At 50.0% G+C, this 21,407-nt stretch overlaps 8 protein-coding genes across 8 annotated transcripts; 4 read left to right on the forward strand and 4 right to left on the reverse strand.

Annotated features, from left to right (window-relative positions):
• Positions 1-2,328: 2,328 nt before the first annotated feature.
• On the forward strand, positions 2,329-3,549 carry ABOM_008694 (glutathione-independent formaldehyde dehydrogenase; the record flags this gene model as incomplete). Its single annotated transcript, XM_022535823.1, has 2 exons — positions 2,329-2,713; positions 2,768-3,549. The coding sequence occupies 2 exons, from the start codon at positions 2,329-2,331 to the stop codon at positions 3,547-3,549; spliced, it is 1,167 nt and encodes a 388-aa protein (XP_022387063.1).
• A 263-nt stretch (positions 3,550-3,812) lies between these two features.
• On the reverse strand, positions 3,813-4,422 carry ABOM_008695 (MARVEL domain-containing protein; the record flags this gene model as incomplete). Its single annotated transcript, XM_022535824.1, has 3 exons — positions 3,813-3,891; positions 3,946-4,211; positions 4,297-4,422. The coding sequence occupies 3 exons, from the start codon at positions 4,420-4,422 to the stop codon at positions 3,813-3,815; spliced, it is 471 nt and encodes a 156-aa protein (XP_022387064.1).
• Positions 4,423-6,550: 2,128 nt separating this feature from the next.
• ABOM_008696 (uncharacterized protein) lies at positions 6,551-9,656 on the forward strand (the record flags this gene model as incomplete). Its single annotated transcript, XM_022535825.1, has 5 exons — positions 6,551-6,975; positions 7,022-7,235; positions 7,289-7,691; positions 7,745-7,896; positions 7,947-9,656. 5 exons carry the CDS (start codon positions 6,551-6,553, stop codon positions 9,654-9,656), a joined length of 2,904 nt encoding a protein of 967 aa, XP_022387062.1.
• Positions 9,657-9,751: 95 nt separating this feature from the next.
• On the reverse strand, positions 9,752-11,788 carry ABOM_008697 (putative C6 transcription factor; the record flags this gene model as incomplete). Its single annotated transcript, XM_022535826.1, has 1 exon — positions 9,752-11,788. The coding sequence occupies one exon, from the start codon at positions 11,786-11,788 to the stop codon at positions 9,752-9,754; it is 2,037 nt and encodes a 678-aa protein (XP_022387059.1).
• Positions 11,789-12,207: 419 nt separating this feature from the next.
• On the forward strand, positions 12,208-13,741 carry ABOM_008698 (MFS transporter; the record flags this gene model as incomplete). The annotated part of the gene is made up of 2 exons (XM_022535827.1): positions 12,208-12,704; positions 12,766-13,741. 2 exons carry the CDS (start codon positions 12,208-12,210, stop codon positions 13,739-13,741), a joined length of 1,473 nt encoding a protein of 490 aa, XP_022387060.1.
• A 211-nt stretch (positions 13,742-13,952) lies between these two features.
• ABOM_008699 (sugar transporter) lies at positions 13,953-15,608 on the reverse strand (the record flags this gene model as incomplete). The annotated part of the gene is made up of 2 exons (XM_022535828.1): positions 13,953-14,316; positions 14,392-15,608. 2 exons carry the CDS (start codon positions 15,606-15,608, stop codon positions 13,953-13,955), a joined length of 1,581 nt encoding a protein of 526 aa, XP_022387061.1.
• Positions 15,609-16,304: 696 nt separating this feature from the next.
• ABOM_008700 (beta-glucosidase J) lies at positions 16,305-19,059 on the forward strand (the record flags this gene model as incomplete). Its single annotated transcript, XM_022535829.1, has 4 exons — positions 16,305-16,425; positions 16,506-17,112; positions 17,219-18,449; positions 18,508-19,059. 4 exons carry the CDS (start codon positions 16,305-16,307, stop codon positions 19,057-19,059), a joined length of 2,511 nt encoding a protein of 836 aa, XP_022387076.1.
• Positions 19,060-19,126: 67 nt separating this feature from the next.
• Positions 19,127-20,664, reverse strand: ABOM_008701 (fungal specific transcription factor domain-containing protein; the record flags this gene model as incomplete). Its single annotated transcript, XM_022535830.1, has 2 exons — positions 19,127-19,985; positions 20,039-20,664. 2 exons carry the CDS (start codon positions 20,662-20,664, stop codon positions 19,127-19,129), a joined length of 1,485 nt encoding a protein of 494 aa, XP_022387033.1.
• Between the last annotated feature and the right edge of the window lie 743 nt (positions 20,665-21,407).

A 21,407-nucleotide genomic window follows, 5' to 3' on the forward strand; every position in this document is an offset into this window, starting at 1 on the left:
TGTTATTTCCTGCCAATCATCAGACTTTGACATAAAATTAATAACTGTGCTTTCAAGCGCTTCAGCCTTTATAATTATTGTTTTTCAACTGTAAAATACGAGTAGCTATTTCTAATCGAGAACGTTATTATGCACTCTGCAAGGAGAAAGTTTTGGGAAGATATTGGATAAGACTGATTCTCTAGTAAAGATAGCTCTGTAGTAATAATTATCATTGATTATAAAAACTAAACTAAGTATATAAATAAATATTCTTCCATATTCTAATTTATTCTACTTCTATTATAACTCTGTTAGAGATAGATAGTGGAGTATATTTAATTACAGTATATTATTTTACATACTCCCGATATACTCTCTTGAGGATAGATTATAGAATAGATAATTATATAGTAAGACTAATACCGGCTGTCTGTTAATAGTTTTGTTGAATATTTCTCTATAACTATTTGTTGGTTATCGCGTAGCCTTCCCCGGTGGTGTTTCCCCACTTATTGCCACAAGCCCATTTAAATTGCCCTTTTCAAGATCTGGCAGTTCAAAGAGATGTCCGTTAAATGCAGTCATGGACGGGGTCAGGTGTTTAGTGATATATAACTTCATGTGCGGAGTCAGCTGGGAGCCGTGCGGTAGTATCACCTGCCTCCATACCTTTTGATCCGATCCTAAATAGACATTGGCATTGTGTACTTCTCGCCTCCAATTCTCCGAATCTGCGTCAACATCGCAAGTCGCGACTAAATGAGAGCGGGCCTTTTTTTCATTATCCTTGCGTTTATCTTCGGATTCACGGGTTGCTTCGTTCAACCCTAAGATGGTGGGGACTATCGCTGATACCATCGCAATTCCGATCACCATTTTGCTTTGGGGCGACGAATCTGGTCCACAGCTGAGTATGAGCTGAGACTCAGAATTCATTAAGTACCGATCAGCAGATGGAGCATTTACCCGCTTGTCATTTGCAGGATGTATCAGACCAACTCAGACCCCAAGGAAAAGCTCCACGGCACCCGAGAAGACCTTGGACCAGAAGACTTCACCCACAGCGCACCCAGTCACCAACCCCACCGGTGCTGCTCCTGACGTGCCGAAAGGGCCATGGGGCACTCCGTTTGCAGAAGCGCAGGAAATGACATCCGATGAGTTAGTTCTTAAACATGGTTAACCTCGGAAAGTGCTTTACACTTTGTCCACTATTGGGTCTACTGTGTAAAGCACACGCCGAGAACAGATATATGGTTATATTTCCACTCAGAGCCAGGCAGGTTCTACACAAGGATAGAGTTGCAGCAAATTTCGCTGACATTGCGGATCTAGAAGATTCTGATGGCTGCTTCTGAGTCAATTAATTTACTGTTATGGAGTATTCCTAATTATCCTTTGCCTTTCTTTACCTTTATCTCCCTTGTGTCATTGACAATCAAGTAGATGTAAACCGCCTAGAGTGCCCAACGAACCAAAGGCGCTTATGTGGCTAGCCTATTTGATACTGGCGTGAAGAAAGACTGCGTCAGCTCTAAGCAAGCGGTAGAGAGCATGGGAGAAACATTCTTATCTCCGAGTCCTCTAGCCACCGAAACTTTCTACCGGCAATGATCGACATCTCTTGTGTTCCGCCGCTAATGCAGGTTGCTTATTCTCAGCCAAGGAATGCCCTTGCTTGGCGATAGTATCGTCTGACCATGTCTGAAGAGACGCTCGTTTTGAGAAGTCGGCCCTCAGGGACAATATGAGTTCTGGAATTAGTCCACCACATTAACAGCGTTACCCGTCTCTTAACGTTCGTTCGATTCATTGTAATATCTGTCGAAACAGCTAGCCCTCGGGATAATGTAGCAGATACCTTGTGCCCGCTGAGACATTGTCTATCCTCGTTCCCACAGCTTGAGCTATCACGCATCACTATCTTTCTGTCCATCTTGGCACACATAGCACTGGCTATCATTACGCGGGCCGCTTTAGGCTACAAGATTCAGGAGAATGAAAGGTCACGCCTACAGTCTTGGACATGCTATCTGCAGATATCGGCAGCGCCAAGCCCGATTTTCATGTACCACGCTTACACAAGTCTCCACAGCGGAATCAAAGGCCTTGGAGGGAGAGTAGATGCTCAGCGCATATGCTGAAGTGGCTGAGACCGGACGACCGGCTGTGTGGGAGACATTCTATAACCCACGTAAAGGCGAGCAAGTCCGTACCATTGTCCTGTGGGGCTTCTTCAGGAGAGTAAGAATATGATGCAACACATCTTTGACAGGTATAAATACAGCTCGCATACTGTGTTCTGCTTGTCCAATAGCACAGTGTCTGCTTCTTACGCCCCTCACTATGGCGCTCATCAACGTATCTGCTATCAATGCAACGATGCGAGCTGTTGTCTGGCAAGGAGATGCATATAACGTTGCTGTGGTGGACCTGCCAAAGCCTACTATCATAAACCAGACAGATGTCATTGTTCGCATGTCTAGAGCCGCTATTTGCGGATCCGACCTACACATTTATCGAGGAACACACCATGGACAGCCGGCTCCGTTCGGGCTGGGACACGAAGGGTTTGGCTACGTATCTGAGGTGGGAGCTGGTGTTGACTCACTCAAGATTGGGGATCCAGTGATCGTCCCTTTCACCGTTGACGAAGGGCATCTGCACACCGAACTCACCACACAGATGTACGGCGGGTACGGGAATGGAGGCAGCCTCGGCGGCACGCAAGGTAAGTACTTCTGTCTAATATGAGGCCCATCCAGGCTGACGGTCAAATTCCCAGCCGAATATTTGCGTGTGCCGTTCGGAGACAATGGCCTCATCCCAGTTCCAACACTCGAATACACCGACCCAAGCACCAATGATTCCGCTTCACTACTCAACGATTATGTTATGCTATCCGACATCTTTGGCACTGGTTGGGAGTCTTTGGACTACGCCGGATTCGACGCGGGAGACACGGTCGCTGTATTTGGAGCTGGGCCTGTTGGACTGATGGCTGCATACTCGGCCATCTTGCGAGGTGCATCTACTGTCTACAGTGTGGACTACGTTCCAGAGCGACTGCAACTTGCCGAATCCATTGGAGCTATACCGATCAATTTCCAGGACGCAGACCCTGTGGAACAGATACTAGCCCTGGAACCGAATGGAGTTACTCGGAGCATCGACGCAGTTGGATATGAGCAGGTGAATAGAAACCTGACCGTACAATCGGACGTTATCATCCGTAATATGCTGGCTGTCACATCGACCGGAGGGGGGATGGGCACAGTCGGAGTTTACTCGCATGAATCCAATAATACCTCAAGTGCACCTCGTGCCTCGACCGTCCATACTCACGTCGATTTCCCACTCGCGGCATTCTTCTACGGACAGTTCACTTGGGGTGCTGGACCATCGAAGCCAATTGAACTTGCGCCTCAGCTTCTGCATCTAGTCACCTCCGGCAAAGCGAGACCTGGGTTCATAGTGAGCGATGTCATCAACATTGAGGACGCTCCGGAGGCATACGCCAGGTTTGAGAGACATAATACCACCAAGGTCATCATCGCTTTTGACTAGTCAGCTACCCTGTCCGATTACTGGTGAGGGCGTTGGAGTTCATGGCCAACGAATTGCTTGATAATTATTATGAGCACTTGTATTCTTTATCTGCTGTTTCAATGTAACTCTCATTTCACTCCCTTTCGGTTAGTTGCCTACACCATACTGGTTACCACTACCACGGCTCGGAGACTGCTTTTTAATCTGTTGAAATTGACTATTATTATAAGCTTGCCGAGGTAACTTGAACTTAGACATCATAGCACTGCAAATTATGCTGCTCACTCGGTTGCAGGAGTCTTCGTTCGGTGATTCTTTTTGGCCCATAGACTGTACCCAATAGAGAAGATCGACAGGAGACTAGAGGGCCTATGTCAGTTGAGGTTCAATTACGTTCTTGATCAAGTGTCATACCCATCAATAACGCTAAGCGCAATCGTTGCAGCGTGAACACCATGGCTGCCACTTCCATCACGCTTCCTATAGCAATGCCCGTGATTGTATTGACATTCATGATTCCAATATTGTTGTGATGCCAATGTACCGATGGTCGCAATCCAAAAGATCGCCGTGACACAGTTAGCTCCGACGAGAAGCCAGAGTTTGTAAATGCTCTTGGCAATGAAAGATGCGGTAAGAATGTAGATGGCAACCAGGATCGTTGCAATAGCCTGGATAACCTGTTAGATTTATGCAACGAGTACATGGATGATACTGTGTGCTGAGATATAAACATTCATGTCTACGGCAGATAGATGCACTCACCGTAAAAATAGCAAGCCCGAAGCCTGTCGTGGTCGATGCTATAGTAACGCCATAGATCGAGCACCCGAGGATGATCAACGCGATCACGGATTGTACCACATGGATTCCAAGCTGTATCGTCTCCATCTTTCGAAGAATTGCAACTCTTTGATCTGCACTGGTAGGTAGTTAACAATAGTCGAACCTGGCGCACCATGCCATTTTATGTGCGATGATCGCGATGCAACCCTTCAGCGCAACGGCCGTGATCGAGTGCACGGTGTATCCACCATATGGAAATTTTGCCCTCTGGCGATTTGATCGGGGAGAAAATTGACCAATCCTCTGGGGTGTAAGGGTTATTGTTACTAAAGATTTAGGTAACGGCCGTGGTGGCGCAGTGGTCGGCATCAATGCACCAACACACGAAGACCCACTGCCATCCGACTTTTGTTGCGGAGAAGAGTTTTAGGGCTACCCGGTGGGTCGCTCTTCACGACCTGGAACTATGGTGCCTCCAATCTCTATACCACAGCGGATCTCAAGTGTGTCATGGTTCCATTACGATTTACTGCACTTCATGTCTCTATCCTTGCGGACACACAACGTGTTATGTCGAGTGTGGTCTGGTGTCAGCCGTGGCTCGACTTGATATAGTGGGCTGCATGAGCTCATCTTCGGAGTCCCCCGAACGATTAGGCTACCAGATTGAATGGAAGCGAGGCCCCACCGATCTCCAAAAGTGGCTGTGATGATGCTATTCTTGCTTCTACCACAATCATTTCGTTGATATTTATAACCCTGCAATCAAATGCTGTATTCGTTGTCTGGCATCAATGCTTGGAGGCCATAGAATAAAAGTGAAAATAGCCGCCTCAATAAAGAGGATTAGGGAAAGGGGAAAGTGTGCACCACACACGATGATAGGTGCCTGGTAGAACTTCCAGACGCATATCCTCCTGTGCCAATGATGGCCATGAGGTAATACGATGCAAACGAGCTCTGACATTGTTTACCTCCTTGTCTTGGAATGACTGTGCTAGCCTTATCATATGTCAGATTAGGACCCAGACTTGAAGAGCCCTTGGAGAGATTGTGCTTGAAGCCTGTCTAGTCAGGTATGATATGTGGACGTCTTGGGGGAATCAAACATGATGGTGTCGGGTGAATCCATATCACACCTCGCGAAGCTAGTGGCTAGCTGTGCAAACGACGTTGTAGATTTGTAGGCACTTGACTCCATTGATGTAATTTTGCAGGTTGATTTCGCATTAGGCTTGTCATAATTTCTCGGGGCATATTACAGGATAAACATATATGTAGCAGGGAAAGAGCCACATCAGGACATTTCTCATCTCTGTAACACTGTTCTTTAGCCTGTGTAAATAATACGTGGAAGATAAGTAAGATAGATGGGCAACTGGGTAATTGATGACCATATAGACCCGCGGTTCTCTGGATATAACCAAGTACTAGTAAAGCCTTAAGCAGAAGCTCTGCAGGACTACGCCGTGCAGGGACTTCTCTCGGGGAGGTGAACAACGCTCGGAGTCGGTGTTCATGGGCAATTAGGGCTGGCATCAATAACATATGCTCGACGATGGTGAGATATGTCAAGAGGTAGTGAGTGAAACCGTCAAGAACTCGAAAGAAATTGATTTGAATGCTTGATCGGGAATGTCTGTTGTATGTAGGAGAAGAGGAGATGGCCGTGGACGTTAGCCGTACGAAGGAAGTGGCAATAGCTGAGCTGACCCAGGATTCACGCGAATCTGACCGTCGGCTGATTGTAATGCCGAGCCTAAGACTAGTTCCACAACCCATATCCAAGGTATACGCACACCGTTGCATATACCTTCGCCAGCTATATGTACCATAATTTAGTTAATGACAACGAAGGCCATTCAGGATTCCTCTTATCCTGCACCGCAACTGCCTGGTAATTACTTAGACAGTTTAATACACGTTCAACTTCTAATGCTGACCGAACATACGGCCATCTTCTGGGACCAAGAGAGATATCTATCAAGAAGAGTGTTCGGACTAGATTGACCCGAGGGGATCACCAGTGGATGTTTCAATCTTTAATTGGATGCCTCATCGTGCTGGGGAGATCCTGCTTGGGCATCCTGCATTGCTCCACAAGCCTGTGTCTCGCCCGAGTCATTTATCAAGACCTGCCCTCCCACTCTTTCGACGGCACTGATGCTTGAAATATACTTCTAAGCGCCGGAAGGATAAAGACACCCGCCCGTCTCCCCCGCAGAGAGAATAAATGTACGAACCGGTATTTGCAAGTCATGCTCCCTCCGTGGGATGCATCGATATAACCAATGCGTCTATCGTGGTTGACACAGAAGACTTCGAGGGTATTCGTATCGCCGCGGAAGCCCTCGCGGAAGACTTTGCGCGGGTTACGGGCCAAGCTGCTTCCCCGATTATTTCGAATCCAAGCCAAGGCTCCACTGCAGAAGTCGCTGTTGTGGTGGGCAGTTTCACTCGGTCGCCCACCATCCAGAAACTCATTCAGGAAGGCAAGCTTGACGTAGCCGCGATTGACGGGAAATGGGAGTGTTACATGACAGCGGTCCTTCACGACGCTATTCAGGGAGTGACCAAAGCCCTTGTCATTGCTGGAAGCGACAAAAGAGGTGCGATCTACGGCTTGTACACGCTATCCGAGCAGATCGGAGTTTCTCCGTAAGTTGGTGTTTATCCCTCCTGCAGACCAAACTAATCCCGTGAGGTGGTATTGGTGGGCCGATGTACCCCCGAAGCAAAGCAGGGAGATTTATGCCTTAAATGTTGTCACCAAGTATGGGCCGCCAAGTGTGAAGTATAGGGGAATCTTCCTCAACGATGAAGCTCCATCCTTGTCTGGCTGGGTGCACGAGAAATTCGGACCGAAGTTCAATGTCGAGTTTTACAAGAGAGTTTTTGAACTCCTCCTTCGGCTCAAGGTATGGAGCCGTGATATTGTTATGGTATATTCCCGATGTCTGACAGTGTTTAGGCGAACTTCCTGTGGCCTGCGATGTGGTTCGGCTTTCCTCATCCAGGAAGCAGCTTTTTCATAGACGATCCCCTGAACCAAGAGACAGCTGATACATATGGTATTGTGGTATCCACCTCGCACCATGAGCCAATGCAGAGGGCGATGAATGAATGGTTCGACCGTCCGTATTATGAACCAGAGAAAAGCTGGTCATGGATCAAAAACAAACCGAAGATCACTAAGTATTTCCAGGAAGGTGCTGAACGAGCAAGCAAATATGAGAGCTATCTCACCATGGGCATGCGAGGTCATGGTGATAAAGCAATGGATGCTGAGGACCCACCCACTGTGCTCAAGGACGTTATTTCCACCCAACGATCTATTATCAAGAACACGTACGGAGCGGAAGATGGCGTGCATCGTAAGCCTCAGCCTCCTTGCACGGACCGACATATCATTCTGACCTTTGCGTAGAGCTAATGGCACTGTACAAGGAAGTCCAAGAGTATTACGACAACGGGCTCCCCATCCCCGAGGACATTACACTCTTGTTCGCTGATGACAATTTTGGCGCTGTCCGCAGGTTACCATCGGGTGCGGAATCGACAAGGCGTGGGGGAGCAGGTGTAGGTTCTGTAGTTGTACAGCTCGACACGAATCTCACTGATGCATATAGATCTATTACCACCTAGAATATGTCGGGGTTCCGAGAAGCTACAAGTGGCTCAATAGCAACTCGTGCGGGAAGATTTGGCAGCAGCTAGAACAAACGTACAATCGAGGAGCCAAGGACATCTGGGTCTTTAACGTGGGAGATCTGAAGCCGATGGAGGTTCCTTTAACCTTCGTTCTCACGCTTGCCTGGGATGTGGGAAACCTGGGAATGCATCAACTGCAGGAGTTTTTCTGTGCCTTTGCGGAAAACAATTTCCATCTTGGGTCGGCCGTGTCGCAACAGTGCTCGGAATTGCTGTTAAAGTATGACCGGTTAGTCGCCCTTCGGAAGCATGAGCACATAGAACCAGAGACATTCTCTCTCATCAATTATGGGGAAGCGGGGAGTATTCTGCATCGTTGGCAAGAGCTCTTGAGCCAAGCGGAAGAAGTCGAAAGATCGATTCCCGCGCCCATGATGCCTGCGTACTTTCAGCTCATCCTTCATCCGATTAAAGCCAGTTATATCTATGTTGCACTCAGGGTTGCGCAAGCGAAGAATCAACTGTACGCCATTCAACGACGCAACACAGCGAATTCGTGGGCGTACGAGGCGCTCCGCCTCTTTGAGGAGGACTTTAACCTCAGTGAGGAATATCATTCTCTTCTCAACGGGAAATGGAGTCATATCATGCGCCAGCCCCATTATGGCTATACACGGTCATGGCACGCTCCGTCTCGCGACATGATCAACGGCCTCTCTTTCGTACAAAACCGACAAGACTCAAACCCCATAGTTGGCTGGGTTGGCATCGCTGTCGATGGGCACCCCGGTGTTCGACCGGGGCTCACTAATGAAGAATCCGATCGTACTCATCCTAGCCGTCGCGATCATGTTGCGGGAGTGACGCTGCCCCCTATGGAGCCCTATGGACCCAAATCTCGCTACTTCGAGATTTATTGTCGAGGCAGCAAATCCGTATCCTGGGCTCTCACATCGCCGCACCACTGGCTGACTCTCTCGCCATCCTCGGGAACTATCCAGCCAAAGGGCAGAGACGAACTTGTGACGGTGTCCATAGACTGGCAACAAGTACCGAGTCATTTTGACGATATGCTGCTTGTCGACTTACGTTCTTCGTTGGGCGATTTCGAGCAGATTCACATCCCAGTAACAAGCCGATCGCTCGCTGCGGATCTCACTGGATATGTAGAAGCAGATGGGCATGTTTCAATCTATGCCACATCGTTCATAGATTCGCTCTCATCCTCATATCGTATCCTTCCATCCATAGGTCGCACGCCGACCGGTGGCGTTGCTCTGGCTGTCGGCACTCCAGCATCGCATGCAGACTATCTCCAATACCCGTTTATTACATTCACATCAGTAGCCAGTGCGACACTGATCCTCGAGTTCACACTTACTTTGGACACCGATACCACCTCCCCCATCACATACAGCGTTCAGGTTGACGATGGGACTCTAGCGTCGCACCGCTTGGTGGCCCAGGTAGAAAAGCCTGGCAAGCTACCTGATGGGTGGCACGACTCAGTCATGAACAACGTCTGGACTCGCCATCATTCGGTAGACCTTAGCATTCCTGGCCTGCACACACTCCGTATCCGGCTTCAGAATGAAAATTGCGTCTTGGAGAAGATTGTGGTGAATCTCGGTGGTGTACGCGAGAGTTATCTTGGTCCCCCACAAAGCTTCTTTCATCTTGGCAAATAGAGGTAACTTAACGCACGGCTTGTGTGAAGGACCATTAGCCTCAGGAACTATAACGGACTATTGGTACTCCATTGTGTTCTCCTGGATCTAACCATCTATACTTGATCCCAGAATGTCAAATCGGCGGCCCCATAGCTAAAACTACCGTCAAAGTACAAGTCAGTCCCTCCAGGGCTCTGAAGAAGAGTATCAAGAAAATACGCCTCTTCCGCGGGCTCATCATGCCGTGTCATCTTGTCTAGGTTTTGTGCACGTCCAAAGTCCCTGGTCTCGGTTCGAGATCGCAACGTGGCGATGAACGCCGGCTCAGCCAAGGAGCTGCTAGGTGGATTCGAGATCCATGCCTTGTGAGTCATCTTGCGAACTACCGCATGATGGGCTCCCTTGCTCTTAAGTATGTCTGGGTGGTTCGAGTAGGCAACGATAATCTTCTCCCATTTTCGGTCTAGATCCGTGCTCGAAAAGAACCCGTCCGTAGCCAGGCAATTCAAAATGCATATCAAAGCGTCCCAAACAAAGAATGTCTTGATGTGCCACTGAAACCTCTGTAGATCTGAATTAGCATATAGAGCGCAGTCAGTGTCAAGGATCTTCTCTGCCAGGACGCAGAGCTCCCATCGTTGTACGCCGTTGGAGTTTTGACTCATTAGGGTCGCCATCCGACTGCGCAGGCGTACCATGTTCGCGGCAGACCTGACGATACCAAGTGTCAGGATATGTACTGGATTTGTGATATCGCAGTGCCTCAGATACTTCATCTCTATGTCACTTTCGAGATTGTCTATTAGCCTTTCGATCTCGGCGTTATCTCGCACTTTGTCCTTAGGACTGATAGAGTTCATCTTTACTGCTGTGCGGGCATAGAATTCAGATAGCTCTGCTTTCGTGAGACAAAATAGCATCTCCGAGGCACCTTTCTGCGCATTGGGCGGCTGCTTCATGCCGGGATGTATCTGTTCATCGTTCACGTTGAGTGGCCGCTTCGTATCCCAGCCACCCGGTGCGATGGAAATACCAGTGCCTGACAGTTGACCGGCGTAGCCATCAAGGGGGATGAGTTGCCAGAAAAGGCGCCTTCGCATTTCAATGTCAAAAGGAGAGAGATCTAAGTTATCCCCGTCACGGTGTAGTCCCATACGCTGCGCGATACGGACCGCGACACCAGTCCAGATCCAGAATGTGTGTGGATCTGTTTGAGTCCGCATCGCGATCAGGAAAAGTACGTAGGCTTGTAATACCTGCAATTCGGTGGTTTTCAGCCAAGACGCATTGATTAACCCTTGTTGTGTGGCATACTGATACTTTGACATCAGAACAGCCCTTGGTTCCTCAAATTCTCTGATACAGTCCTCATCGGCGATTGAATATACTGCTAAATGGTAGACAGCAAATACAAGACACTCTTGAGCTTGCGTAGCTCCAATCGAGTGTTGTGATACTATTTCAATCATTTCTGTCGTTGTGGGTATGTGCAGGACCTTGCAGAGAGGCTCGACATTTTGGACATAAATTTTCCAAAGCTTCATTGCGCCTGGATAGGGAGGATGATAGCCTGAGAGACTTTTTGATACCCTTAGCAGTGACCCAGAAATTAGATCATCTACCGGCAAGTCCATGGCCACGGGAGCAGCTTGGTCGTCCACCCCATTGTTAGACAGCTCTCGCATACTTACTTCTGCCACATCGAGCCACACTCGACTGTCGATGTACCGTAATTTTCCATCCTCGGAAACTAGCCTTCCAGTCCTTTCTGCATCACTTTGAGCTGTGCGGGGAGGGCCTTCCTCATGGACGCTCCCCGGAGTTCCTCTGCAAGAGGACGACCGTGTCTCGGTTGTCGGGAGAAGGCCATTCTCCTGTAGAATGCGCTCGTACCTTGCTAAGCGCTCGTCCAGATACTCGCTTTCCCTACGTTTCCGCTTCCGCGGCGGTTGTGGTGCCTTATAGGCGCACTCAAGCCTGGCCTTTTGACAACTCGAGCAGGACGGCATGGCCCTATCGCATTTGATTTTCCTCCGTACGCAATGCTGACAGTTGTAGGACATCGTAGTGAAGGGTGTTGAATTACCCCCGATGCTACCGGACGCGGTCTTGCTTGTCGCCGGTGCGATTGCCACAAGGCGTGTATTCATAGCGATTCTTGGTGGGGTCTGCTTCTGTACTCAACTGCCCGCGATACACTGGCTTGTGGTCTGAAGGAGCAAATGATGTTGTGTATGGAGTAGTGCTGTCAAGGGAATCGTCTCTCCACGTAAGCACTAAGAAGGTGTAGAGTGGTTGGAATTCGTATTCAACTGGCTCGGGCTACGGGCCGGAATGTCGACACTCCCGCTCGGCCCCGAAGTTAATCCAAGCCTCCTATTGGCTGGCGTTCTTTGACCTTCCATGGAGCCCTATACTACTACTAGTAGTACTAGTAGTACTACCAGGTACCGAACTGCTAGTAGGCCCCCTCTCCAGAGAGTATAAATCGGTCATCGTCCGTTCGAAATTGAGCAGAGAATCGACAAGTGAATTGTGAACTCGGTATTTGGGCACCACATGGGTCAAGATGACAACCCAACACTCGAACGCACAGGATCTCGAAGCCGCCAGGTCCAAGTCCGACGACCCAGCCAAGCAATTTGATCCCGACCTTGTTACATGGGATGGACCACACGATGTGGAAAATCCAAAGAACTGGCCACAAAAGGATAAATGGCGAAATACTGTTACCGTCTCCATCTTCACTTTTATCTCCCCGGTTTCCTCCTCCATGGTTGCTCCCGCATTGGCCCAGTTGGGTGCGGACCTTAACATGCGGAACGACATCGAAGTCGAGTTAGCTTTGTCAATCTTTATCCTGGCCTATGCGATCGGTCCACTGTTCTGTGGCCCGGCGTCTGAGGTCTACGGCCGCGTGCGCCTCCTACAAATTAGCAACCTATGGTACTTAGCATGGAATCTCGGCTGTGGCTTTGCGCAAACCCCAGCGCAATTGTTTGTATTTCGTTTTCTTGCCGGCATTGGTGGTAGCGCTCCGGTTGCACTTGGAGGCGCGGCTATTGGGTGAGTTGGGCAGATGTATCCTTATTCCGATATCAACTAGCACTAACCAACTGGTCGGTAGGGATATCTGGACCCCAGAGGAGCGAGGAAAGGCAATGGGAATCTATACACTCGCCCCGATCCTCGGTCCGGTGGTCGGACCCATTGCCGGAGGGTTCATTGCGGAGTATACGACCTGGCGCTGGGTCTTCTGGTCATCTAGCGCTGTCGCAGCTGCCATTCAGTTGGTTGGTTTGATCTGGCTGCATGAGTCGCATCCTGAGACTCTTCTGAACCGGAAGAGGAATCGCCTTGCCCAACAAACAGGGAACCACAAGTTACATACTAGAATTGAAGTCATCAACCTTTCCAGCAAGCTTGGTAGGGCCCTGGGGCGACCGGTCCGCCTGTTCACCACTCAGCCGATCGTGATGGTGGTCGCGCTGTACATGGGTTACCTCTTCGGGACGACATACCTCCTGCTAGCCACATTCCCAACCGTATGGGGTACTCAGTACGGTGAGAGCCAAGGCATTGCTGGTCTTAATTATCTGTCAATTGCTGTTGGGTCATTCATCGGCCTCTTTCTCAACATCATGCTCATCGATCGCATCTACCGAAGACTCACAGAACAAAACTCCGGTAGGGGAGTACCCGAGTTCCGCATGCCAACCATGTTCATCGGCTCGGGGATGATCACTATTGGCCTCTTTTGGTACGGCTGGAGTGTGCAGAGCCACATGCACTGGCTGATGCCTAATATCGGCGTCGCCATCTTCTCCGCTGGTACTATGGGATGCTTGCAAGGGATGCAAACTTATATCGTTGATAGCTACACAACCTACGCTGCCAGTGCCATGGCGGCATGTGCGCTCCTCAGGAGCTTGGCTGGGTTTGGGTTTCCGCTCTTCGCTCCGTATATGTACAGAGATCTAGGCTACGGCTGGGGTACCAGTGTCCTGGCCTTTATCAGTATTGCGATCGGGCTTCCCGCTCCTTTGTTGTTTTGGCTTCTTGGTGCCAAGTTGCGTGCTAATTCCAAATACGCCTCTGGCTGAAGAGCTAATCGAACATCATTTAAGCGTGTGTGATTTGCGTAAAGCGAATGCTGTATACCCGGTTGACCGCCGAGCGCTGGGAGGAGAGAATAGTTCCCCAAAATAGATATATTTCTTGAGTGTAACTCGTGCGCTATAGGATTAGCACAAACAGTATGCTGAGCCCACTGCGGATTTACAGTGCACGAAGTCGCCACCCGTTCCTGGCTCTTCATATAGATTCTTGGTGGGTGGCTGAGGAGAGCGACTTCACATCATCGAATACATCCGCATACTTCACCGCACGCTCGGCATCGCTCTCCCCCTGAGAGGTGGGACCATCGAATATCACAGCAATCTGTTCAAGCGTGTAGCCCTTAGTTTCCGGATAGAAAAAGTACGCTGTCACCCCGTAGGTTAGCAGTACCACAATGAACACGATATAGTACTTCCATTCGATCGCGTCCAAGGCAATGGGGTTCACAAATGTATTGAAGAAGATTGCACAGATAGAGGCTACCCAGGCCACGGTGAGGCCACGAGATCGGAGACGGAAAGGCCATATTTCGCACGGATAGGCGGTTAACAAAGGGGTTCTACAAGAGATCGCAATGTTAGCATGCATTAGTCCACGACTGTGCGTTAGAAGCTTGGAAGGTGGAAAAGCTTACAGACAAAGTCCATAGCCTGCAAAGAAGATGAAGAGAAACGGGATGACGGCCGCTCCGGTGGCTACATGGTGCGTAGCTGCGAAAGATCCCGACAGTGCAGTGACGAGGACGTAGCTCACGAACATAACTACGGCAGATGCCAGGAACAGAGGACGACGACCAAATCGGTCAATGAGGAATGCCCCAAGGACGGCGAATATCAAATTCCACATCTGCATACAGGCAGAGATAAGCGTCTGATCCTTCACACTGGTCACTCCCACCGTATCCAGGATGAGTGCCAAATAATAAGAGACCACACCATTACCTGCCCATTGCGCGAAGATGCCCAAGGTGATGGAGATGAATAGCCGACGTCTGTTTCCAGGTGTTTTGAGCATCTCCATGTAGCTAGCGCTGCTCTGTGTCTCCTGCTCCGCTGCAATAGTAGAGCTAATGGTCGAGATCTCATAGTTTACCAGTGGCGAGTTTGTGTCTCCCCCCGCATGATGGCGTGCCAGGATTGTGCGCGCCTCCTCATGGCGGCCAACTGAAATCAACCAGCGAGGGCTTTCGGGAGCCAGCAGAAACCCCGGCAACGCAATCAGTGGTACTAGGACTTGAAGGAGCGATGGTAGTCGCCAGGACCACGACGATGGGTAGGTCCGTGATGCGAAGATCACCCACCCTGACACGGTTCCACCTACGTACCATCCAGACATGAAGAGCGAGATTAAAACGCCACGGTGACTAGGGTATGCGATCTCGTTGATAAGTAGCGGTACTGAGTTTCCAAATAATCCGGACGCCACGCCAACGAACAATCGCGCTAGCAAGAATGAAGTCTCATTTGGAGCTGCTGTTTGAAGTGCACAGCCAAGAGCTAAGAAAAGATAGCCGGCATAGACCCCTGGCTTGCGTCCAAACCTGTTCGCTAACCACGCCGCAACTGGGTACCCAACACCACCCCCAAGCCAGTATATGGCATTCAGCCATCCAAGACGTACACCAGTAGGATAGTCCAGAAAACTATTCCACTGGTCAAGGGCTTGAAGTCCATTCATCAGAGATCCATCGTAGCCGTTTGCAGAGGAGAACATCACTAAAGAGAGTATAATCAAGTTCAGGCGAAGAAGATGACTTTCCTTGTACCACGCTGGCCTGTCTGCGGGAAGGACAGCTGCGAGCTCTTCCTCCCCGGCGGGCTTGTTTGTACTGTCGGTTTGAGTAGTCCCCATGGTATTCCCAATCCAAGCGTCAGGGTGTAGAGAAAGATCACAGGAATCAGAGAGACCAACAAAGACCGGGGGAGGATGTGAATTATATTTCCGAACCCGAGCTAGGGGTGCGAGCACGACTAGGAGTTCGGGATTCCTGATGGGTCAAGTTTCAAGGCAATAAACCGCCATAGAATTGGCAACTAACCCGTGTTATGCCAGACGGCAGGCAATGAGAATTTTGGGCGGGGACCAATTATTGTACGCCGGAAAACGCCATAAGCGTTGTCGAGTGCTATGGGGCTGGTCATATTCAACACCAAGAGGCGAACTTGTGGAGAAACTTGGGGAAATCCGGGAGACAACAGTGGAGCGAGATCCACGCGGCGAGGGAGAGACGCAACGGAGAAACGGAGAAAAGGAGAAAAGGAGAAATAGGGCATCGGGAAGGTCGCCATCTCGGGCAATGAGAGTCAAGGGGCCCGGTCCGGTGTGGAGCAAATCTCCCTCTCCTTCACGCCGACGGAGAAACGTACTTCGGGAGAGCTCCGCCATTGAACCATAACTGGGATCATGAAAAGAAGCGCAGTCTTTCGTCTCATGCACATACAAAAGGGGCCAGATCGACCGCACAGAATGGCGGTAATTGACTACCCATCGATATTTCTTCCATCGTCCTAGGGGCTTTGTACAGGCAAAGGAAAAGATATGGGCACCATGCCGTTCGTCAAGTCTGCCCCCGATGGAATCGCCAGCGGTTTCGATCGCATTGCAACTGCAGATATTGAACGGATACTACAGCAATTAACTCCAGACGAGAAGGTTGCACTTCTAACCGGTATGTTGTCCTCGCCAATGCGTGATCGCAGGCGTCTAGGAAAACACAAAGCTCACGCCCCATTGTGAATTTCTTACTAGGGGAGGATTTCTGGCACACAGTCCCCATTCCACGACTAGGGGTCCCATCGATCCGGCTCTCGGACGGTCCGAACGGCTTACGAGGAACAAAGTTTTTTGGCAGCGTACCGTCCGCATGCCTTCCTTGTGGGACAGCCATTGGCGCGACGTTTGATCGTGACCTAGCCGTGACGATTGGCCATCTGCTGGCGGCAGAAGCGAAGGCCAAAGGTGCCCATGTGGTCTTGGGCCCAACTATCAACATCCCGCGTGGCCCGCTGGGTGGAAGAGGCTTTGAGTCGTTTTCAGAAGATCCGCTCCTTTCGGGTATGATAGCCGGCAATTACTGTAAAGGCTTGAAGGAGAGAAACATCGTTGCGACCCTGAAGCATTTCGTGTGCAATGATCAGGAGCATGAGCGCATGGCGGTAAACTCACTCGTCACCGAGCGTGCACTTAGGGAGATATATCTACTCCCGTTCATGACTGCCATTGCTATAGGTGAGCCTGATGCTATCATGACGGCATACAACAAGGTGAATGGTATCCATGCTGCAGAAAGCTCCAGGCTTCTTCAGGATATTCTCCGGGGAGAATGGGGCTGGGATGGACTATTGATGAGTGACTGGTAAGAAGCAGAACAATTGTCACCACACATGTTTATGCTCTGTTCCTGACCATATATCGTTCTACGGCTAGGTTCGGAACGTATAGCACGACGGAATCCATTCAAGCTGGTCTCGACCTGGAAATGCCCGGTCCAACGCGTTGCGCGGCAGTGCTCTCACACATGCCATTGCAGCCAATAAGGTATCCATGGCCACCGTCAACGCGCGCGTTCGGGCTGTCCTGAAACTGGTACAGAAGGCCAGTCGATCGGGAATTCCTGAACGAGCCCCAGAGGGTCATTTGAATCGGGAAGAGGACAGGCGCCTGTTAAGAAAGGTTGCTTCAGAGGCCATCGTCCTCATGAAGAACGAGGAGGGCATTCTCCCACTAAACAAGCGGAGGCGAGTTGCAGTCATCGGTCCAAATGCTCAGGTGGCAACCTACTGTGGCGGCGGCAGTGCGGCGCTGAATCCTTACGATGCCGTTACACCATTCGACGGCATCACCAATGCCGCATTGGAGGGCGTGGACTTTTCCCAGGGGGTCTATGGCCATCAGAACCTTCCATTACTAGGCAAGCGTCTTCGCACCCCAGATGGCCACGCGGGTTTTTTCCTGAGAATCTTCAACGATCCACCTACCGCAACAACCAGAGTGCCCATAGAAGAACGTCATGAAACAGACGCCATGGTATTTTTCCTCGACTACAGCCACCCTGATCTGCAATCAATTTGGTATGCGGACGCAGAAGGATATTTCACCCCAGACGAGTCAGGACTTTACGACTTCGGTTTGTGTGTCCAAGGTACGGGGAAGCTTTATGTGGATGGACACCTACTCGTCAATAATGCCGACGTACAGACGCCTGGGTCAAGCTTTCTGGGTTGCGGTACCATCGAGGAAAGAGGGTCTCTTCATCTAGAGGCCGGAAGGGAGTATAGAATCCAGGTTCAATGGGGATGTGCCAAAACGGGCAAGTTCAAGGTTCCAGGCGTTGTTGATTTTGGACACGGAGGGTTCCGATTCGGCGCCTGCAAGAGGCTTTCACCAGCTGAAGGGATTGAGGAAGCCGCCAAGCTAGCTGCTCACGCCGATCAAGTTATTTTGACGGCTGGTCTGAGTGCAGAATGGGAGTCAGAAGGTGAAGATCGGACGACCATGAGTCTCCCCCCTCATACAGATCAATTAATCGAACGGGTTCTGGCCGCCAACCCAAACACAGTCATCGTGCTACAGAGTGGAACCCCGGTCGAGATGCCCTGGATTGACCAGGCTAAAGCAGTAGTGCATGCGTGGTATGGAGGAAACGAAACAGGAAATGCCATCGCCGACGTCATTTTCGGCGATGTGAACCCAGTAAGTACAGATTTTATATGCTGGAGGCGAGGTGCACGTTTAACTTTCGTCGCTTTAGTCCGGAAAACTTCCTCTTACCTTTCCTCGTCGCCTCAAGGACAATCCAACATACTTCAACTACCGTTCAGAAGGCGGAAGGGTTCTGTACGGGGAGGACGTATATGTTGGCTACAGATTCTACGACGAGGCTGGCGTGGACCCGCTGTTTCCGTTCGGTCACGGTCTCTCCTATACTACTTTTGAACTATCTGGCCTGGAGCTGACAAAGGGGTCCAGCCATGATATGAAAGTGAAATGCACGGTGCGGAACACGGGCCAGAGGGCTGGGGCTGAGGTGATTCAGCTTTACGTGGCGCCGGTCTCACCCCCAATCAAACGACCCCTCAAAGAATTGAAGGAGTTTCGCAAAGTGTGGCTAGAAGAATCTGCTCAAGAGGTTATCACTATCCCATTGGATTTGGTCCGTGCGACGAGCTTCTGGGATGAAACAAGTAGCAGTTGGTGTAGTTACCAGGGAGCCTATCGAATCATGGTAGGCACCAGCAGTCGGGGTAACTTCTTGGAAGGCTCCGTAGAGCTCGGTGAGACGACCTTCTGGTCAGGGAATTGATGGCATTGTCTGCAACACGTGATAACGAGTTCATGGAGTCTAAATGAAAGATCTTCGCTTGAAGTGTTCATGGGATGGTAGCTTCGCTTCGGACGCGGTCTGTGTCCACCCAGGATTGTAGATGCAGCGTATTGATACTCTCACTGCGGTCTAGGCGAGAGAGCCAGCTAGTGGCGTCTTGAACATACTCGGCCGCTCGTTTTGATTCCGGTTCCTGTGGGTGGAATGGGCATGCCATGATGCTCGCTGCTATATCCCGCACTTTGTATGCGAGATGAAGACCATTGGCTTCCAAGCTAGCCTGTGGAAGTGTGTGGAGAACAAAGAAGAGTTGTCGGCACAGTTCCTCTCTCTCTAACCACAGGGCTTTCGGGTCCGTCTTGTATGGTGAATATCCAGGGCAGGATGCCGGCAGTGATCCCCTTTGACCAGTCTGTGCCGCCTCCAGTTGGTCAATAAGGAGGCTTTGGAGCCATAGATGGGTGACATGGATATTAGCCCGCATGGTTGCAAAGTTCGATCGCAAGATCGCATCCGTACTACCATCGTTCAGATGCTCCTCATTTGGTGGGCCCCATGGCCGGAGGATGGCAGGGATATCATGAAGGAGGTACTTCAAACTTTGTAGGCGATTGTGTAAATAGGAGATTTGAATTTGAGGGTCCCGAGCGCGAATGCACGGACACGGTTCCTCTGCTGAGTGTCCAGGCAACGGGTCTCTTACGGCAGCCCAGAACACCCGTGAATGAATAATGAAGCCAGTTACCAGGCATGGGGTTTGAGTCCTTGAGACCAGAACCTCATTCTCCAGAATATATTCGTCATCCACTTCCAACGGCATCATGTCCTCTGGATTGATGGTCTGTAACAATGCAGGGTCCAGGTATGATAGTCGTTCTCCGAGCATGTTTTGAAGTCGAGCATGACTAGATGAAAATCAGCTGGTGGCTCCTGGACACCAAAGTGGTAAAATACCTACACCAAACTATAAAATATCAGCCAAAACCCCTTCTTTCTCAATTGAGTCTCGATGCAATTAAGGCCATTATATTGAGAGATGCAGTGAAGGTTTAAGAGGCGGGCAATCTGCATTGCTTCTACATCCAGCATCCGTGATTGATTATGATCCCCCAGCTGCAAGAATGCTGCATAGAGCAGATATGAGATAGCATATTTCTGAAAGTTGATTTCATCGAAATAGGTGGCAGTCCGCAACCTTGTGATGCGGTCGGCGCAGTAACTAACCATCTCCCGTCGTGACTGAAACTGCAGGGGAGGGCTCAGCGAACGATAATGTTGAAATCGGCTGGGTAAGGTAGCCACAACCACTGCCGCGATGGCGAGAACCAGGCCGAGGAAGCCAGAGTCTTCACAATCTCGGTCTTCCTGGAGAGCCCGACGAAAGGACGGTCGGTGTACGATGGGAAGCAGGGGGTACAAGTGGTCTATATAGTCCTCCATAATCAGTTTGAAGCAAGTTCGTTCCCAAAGATCATCTGTAGGATATTTGGTATGTTGCGAGAGACTCCTGTCATTGTCGGGGACTGGGATGCCTTCAGAGGAAAGCGACCGCGACACTGATTCCGTCCGTAGCCTTACAAGCATGTTAGTTATACCAAATCAATGGATCCAGACGTGCGAGAGCGCGCCAGCCAATCATACCGTTTCTTTGGACCTCGTACTTTTGAGGGAGAAAGAAATGTGCAAGCCAGATTCAGTCTTTCGCATCTCGAACATCGTACCTGAGTTCGGTGGCACTTGACTTTCCGCCTTCTACAGATGTCACAAGCTTGAGTGGACAGATCCACGCGTGAGGCCGAGTTCAATGCCATCGTTTGTGTCCGATGTCATAATAATGAATCAATCATGGAGTACGGAGTGTGGAGTCCGGGGTCGAGGGTGAGATACTACTAGTAGTTGAACGATGCATATCCAAGCGGCGCCCAAAGCGGTCCTACTTCTCTAGCAGTATTCGACTATTCGTCTGATAAGGTCACACCGCCTTGGCCGGAATGGTCAACTTACCATGACATCACTGTAGAAAATCAACCTCCGTTTCGTACGGAGTAGAAGAACTTGGAATAATCTGAGTCCACACCAGTCGGGGTTGGCACAAAGACAGCGAATCTCTTCCATATCACTGATTCACTTAATTTCCTACGTAGTCGAGGGTTGGCCGACGACCCGCTTTCACATATATATCTTCTCCCCGCTTTTATCCAACCATTTCCAAAAATAAATCTCAGATAAGAGAAACTAACCATATCTCTATCCCAGGCAGACCACCAAAGTGCGGTTACTAATTAACTGCTAATATATAAAGTACAGTCTACGGCGTGTTGGATGGT

This window comes from Aspergillus bombycis (genome assembly GCF_001792695.1).
Source record: "Aspergillus bombycis strain NRRL26010 chromosome Unknown contig00072, whole genome shotgun sequence".
In the NCBI taxonomy this organism is placed as follows: Eukaryota; Fungi; Ascomycota; class Eurotiomycetes; order Eurotiales; family Aspergillaceae; genus Aspergillus; species Aspergillus bombycis.